At 51.0% G+C, this 4,466-nt stretch overlaps 2 protein-coding genes across 2 annotated transcripts in view; one reads left to right on the top strand and one right to left on the bottom strand.

Annotated features, from left to right (window-relative positions):
* Nucleotides 1-1,209, bottom strand: part of Pmar_PMAR015482 (conserved hypothetical protein) — a gene marked incomplete at its 5' end in the record, with an annotated part of 3,737 nt that extends 2,528 nt beyond the window's left edge. Inside the window, one exon of the mRNA XM_002781908.1 lies at nt 40-1,209. Within this exon, the coding sequence (XP_002781954.1) occupies nt 40-1,209 (1,170 nt within the window). The remainder of the gene's footprint in view (nt 1-39) is intronic.
* A 704-nt stretch (nt 1,210-1,913) lies between these two features.
* On the top strand, nt 1,914-3,818 carry Pmar_PMAR015481 (nnp-1 protein, putative). Its single transcript, XM_002781907.1, has 9 exons — nt 1,914-1,995; nt 2,044-2,150; nt 2,364-2,483; nt 2,527-2,675; nt 2,722-2,822; nt 2,869-2,973; nt 3,015-3,153; nt 3,355-3,687; nt 3,736-3,818. Exons 1-9 carry the CDS (start codon nt 1,948-1,950, stop codon nt 3,753-3,755), a joined length of 1,122 nt encoding a protein of 373 aa, XP_002781953.1. The 5' UTR covers nt 1,914-1,947; the 3' UTR covers nt 3,756-3,818.
* The last annotated feature ends 648 nt before the right edge of the window (nt 3,819-4,466 follow it).

The raw sequence follows: 4,466 nt of genomic DNA, 5'->3' as shown, positions 1-4,466 counted from the left end.
CTTCTTTAAAGTGTGAAGGTTCTCCCCTATAACGACTACAGTAGGCTTGACCTTCGCAACCCGCTTAGCAACAGCATCAACACTGCGCCAGCCGCCAGCGCCCATGGTACGGACATCGCACATGAACGGATTCTCCTCCGAAGAGTACATGAACTCGTATGTACCCCAAACGCTTTCGTATTCCACCCGAACCTTAGCAAATTTCAACAGTTCATCCCAAGGACCTGCCTGCGTCCAGAAGCGCCAGATGTCCTCCACTGTAGAGTCCCCAACAAAAAGAATCTTCTTTTTTCGCATGACCTGCTTCAACCACTTGTGTACCGGTTTACCATCGAGGAACGGCTTCGCCCTAGGATTGAACCAAATGTAATTATCAGAATAGTCATAGTCTCCAATCACCAATTTGCATTCTTTGACCGCCCTCTCCATCACAGAGTAGTGTACCCACTGTGACTGAGCTCCGACAAGTCTACCGCAGTCGATGGAGGTGGGCAACTCCACAACATCCAAACGACTAAGCCGTGGGAGTACCTCAGCACCCAAATACACAGCAGTTGCGTTCAACGGCCAGAACATATCCAGCGAGGCCACCCTCGTAGGATTCCTCGCCACCTTCCAACACACCCGAGACCGGTTCGGTAGGGAAACGTCCGGCTCTAGAGAAGCAGAGTCAGCTAAACGCTCAACCGACACCGAGAGAAAGTACTTCCCACCGACCAATAGCTGCGCGGCTGCTGTATAGTGACAGTCTGTACCAACAACAACGGGGCTCGATATGGTGAAGTCGAGGGGCAGAATAGCAGGACCCCTCAGAACGCCGAAAAGTTCATCACTACAGCTGAGCTTACCCGTAACCAAGCTTAGTCGCAAGGGACCAGCGACTCTGACATGAACCAAACCAGCAGAGGTCGAAGTAGCATCGAGAAGGCGATAGCGCGACCGCTCCTCCCGACAGAAAGGATCTGCCTTACAGTCAGCTTCGCAGTTGTTGATAGGACAGAGAGTACCCGAGACACCCCTACGGGGGTCGTTACAGTAGTGCATCCCTTGCCGAGATGGGAGCTCGGGGTGACTACAGGTGTGACCAGAGGGAAGGGGGACCAGCTTCAGAGGAGACTTCGGTACCAAGTCGACCGAGGAAAGCTGCCCTTTGTAGATCAGAACCAAGGCAAAGGACACCGCAGACACAGCTAGGAAGGCTCGAAGCATCGTGGACCGACTGGGCATGTCATCGAGAATAGAGACAATGGTGACCTGCTGCGACCAACGAGGAGCCGACTATCATCTCTCAGTTACCCTCGAGCAGAAGGGAACACTACTGACACACAACCCCAACATGAACGTCAGAAGGGTGGGATTGAGCTCGGTAGTGCAGTAGAAACCTCTCGGGAGAATGAGAGGAGTACCAGGTCGCACGGTCGCCGTCTCGACAGCAACGGTCGCCAAACGAACAGACCAGTGCCGGGATGGCCAATCAACCTGAGAAGGGAAGGAAGAGCTTCCCAAGGGTCTTACATGAGCGAAGCCGTCGCCTCAAAGCCAGCAGATTGACCAGAGGGGACCAGTAGAGCCTACTCAAGGGTATGCAGCGACCAAAGAAGATCGCAGAAGCCATCTTGCGTTGATGTGATATCTCGCTCGCCAAGATATTCGGGCGAGCGATATATACCAAATCTGTCGCAGGTTCGATCCCCGCACATGACACTTCTCCAATCCATACATACCTTGTCACTAAAACTCTCATCGAGTCTTTGGGATAGTAAACCACCAATAACGTACCAAGCAAAATCAGAGCTATTTCACCAAAGACCGAAAAACTTTAGTAGTACCAGTAACGCAGCAACAAGACCGCCTTGGCCCTATAATCCCCTCATCTGTCGATCTAAGGCGACCTCGCTGGCTTCTGCTCACCACTGTAGACGTTGGTTGTTTCCCATCACACTTACAATGTCCTCCGCCAGTGAGAGGATCAATAAGCTCGTACGGAGAAGGAAGGTAAGAGCTCCTCATCTACCACGGTCCATAAACGATGTCGGACCTCAGGCCCAGATCATCGAGGCGATCATGCATGAGCACTCCCAATGTCATTGTGGAGAAGCCCATTGCCAGGCAGAGGAAGGATGTGGAGTAGTTGATGAAGATGAAACAAGGTAACGGTGGGGGTGTTCGTGAGGAGAAGGCGACAATTCCTCGTGGTGATATTGCTCCTTTGACTCGTTCATTGAAACACTAGTAGTGGTGTACTCAGCAGTATGGTAGTACTCTGCGGAGAAAAATATTCGTGCCGCGGAGCCACAGTGGAATGTATATATAAATGCCTTTCTATTCTACCGTGTGGCCGACTAACCCTCACTGTCGTTCAGGACTCGGTCACCTGTCAAAGCAAGTGGGCAGTACCAACTTCAACAGCAGGAGGAGGATAAGAAGCCTATGGTCTCCCCGAGGAAGCGCCCCCAGCTTTCCATGGAAGCGCCTGCTACTAGGTAGTTGGTCTCTAATCTATCCACGTATACAGTTCTATTTCAGTGAGTCCGTAAAGCGAGCCAAGACCTCACCGGTCCGTCCGCCTAAGGAAAAGCTGGATCTCCAACAGCCACTAGACTTCGGAAAGAAGCTCTCTCATACGGACGCTACTGTCAGAGTGAAGGGTTTCAAGATGCTCGCTAAGTGGCTCGGTAAGGGTGTGATCCAGTGAGCTCTCGGCCTAGTAAACTCTCACAGGTTCGCATTGGAAGGTCCTGGACGAGAACGATGCTCGGAAGCTCTGGCGTGGCCTTTGGTTCGTCCTATGGATGGCTGATGGTCGGGGGGTACAGCAAAACGTAATGTGGTCGAGGAGTGGTATGGAAGGCTCACTGTTCTATCCAGACTGCTGCTCAAATGGTGCAGCTATCTAGAGTCTTCACAGACGAGGCCGCCTACGTGCTGTGGTGGAAGGCCTTCTGGTTTACAGTCAACGAGCAGTGGGAGAAGGTAGTAATAGGTAATTTTGTGGCGCGTGATGATCCTCCCAGTTGGACAAGCATCGTATCAACAAGTACCAACTCCTCCTACGTATTGCATTGGCTGAGCTCATGAACCACTCCATCAAGGTGCAGAGCATCGAATCTCTTCGAAGACTGCTGGATGAGGATCTCCTCGATAAGAAGAAATGTAGTAAACGGTATGCTCAAGGCATTGGGACTGGCGAACTCCTCAGCGTTATTGTATGTCTTGTGAAAATTCGGGGAAAACTGATCTGCAAATTTCGCCACAGGATTAGACTAGTTGTCATCATTTGAGAGCGAATACCCATATTAGCAGCTTAACTCGGGTCATCTGTTTCAACGGCTTTGAGCCTCCGAACATGTTCAGGTACTCCTTCTGTGGTGATGCACTGCGCCCGAGTGTTCTGGGAGGAGTGGGCGGCCGAAATCAAGGCGGCTAACGATGACTCCAAAACCGCTGTTCTCAACACGGACTTCACGTTGTTACGACCCTGGTTGAAATGCGTCAGGGTTTGCAGTGTGAAGGCAGTCGTTGACGAGGTCTATCTCTCTCTCCTCCTCAAGACTCCAGTGAAGGCATGGCTTCCCGAGGTTCGTGTGTGGATGTACAAGATAGGCGAGAATAGCCGCACTGAGGATATGCAGCGCGAGGCGGCGTATGCTGCTGTGGACAAGCTGGAGAAGCGGATGAAGAACGAAGGTAGTCACGCGCCACGAAATTATAACGGAAAATATCTGCATCTCGTAGGCGTCCCGATCGTCGATTAGCCCGAGCCTCCACAACTAACGTCAAACGTCCTATACCAGTATCACTGCTGTTCGCTTTCCTCGTCCACTAATTTCTGCGTTCTAGTATAAAATAGGGCCTACAGGAAAGCCTAGTTTATCTCGCCAACTGCAAGATGCGATTCAGCAACGCTGTTCTGTATACCACACCATAGTACTACTCTGTGTGTGGCTTAATAGTACATTCAAGAGAGCTCCCGCTTCTCCCGCTCTGCGTAACTAACACAATGTGTCCGTTAGACTTCCTTGTAAGTCGATGATGGAGGCCTGGATATTGGTGAGGTCCGGATAACCCAGATGGACTTCGTCATTGTCGCCTCTCACAAAACTGTACATGGTAGGAGTGCTTTTCATGCCAGCGAGTGGGAAACTACGACCAAACTGAGATCGTTAATACAGCTGCTAGAACAAAACTTCGGAGGTGCACTCAAGAATCGAATCCTTTTGCGTTGTAGGTCCTCGTCGAGGTGTGCTAGTTTGTTTTAATCAAGTGTGGGAGTGAACGGCTCGAGGCAGGAGAGAGGGAGAAGAGGAGGAAGGCCTCTATCTACCCTAATTAAATCGTATATGGGGAGGAGAGTAAATACTACTGACGAGTCGTTAGCAGCAGCAGCAATGGTTGATGAAAATGAGCACAACAGAGATTCCAAGGGTGTGATCAGTAATATCCACCTCATTTATCGTCTTGTCAGT

The sequence above is a fragment of the Perkinsus marinus genome, assembly GCF_000006405.1.
Source record: "Perkinsus marinus ATCC 50983 genomic scaffold scf_1104296941006, whole genome shotgun sequence".
NCBI lineage: Eukaryota > Perkinsozoa > Perkinsida > Perkinsidae > Perkinsus > Perkinsus marinus.
Note: the sequence above shows the minus strand (reverse complement) of the source record. Positions and strands in the feature narration are given on the sequence as shown.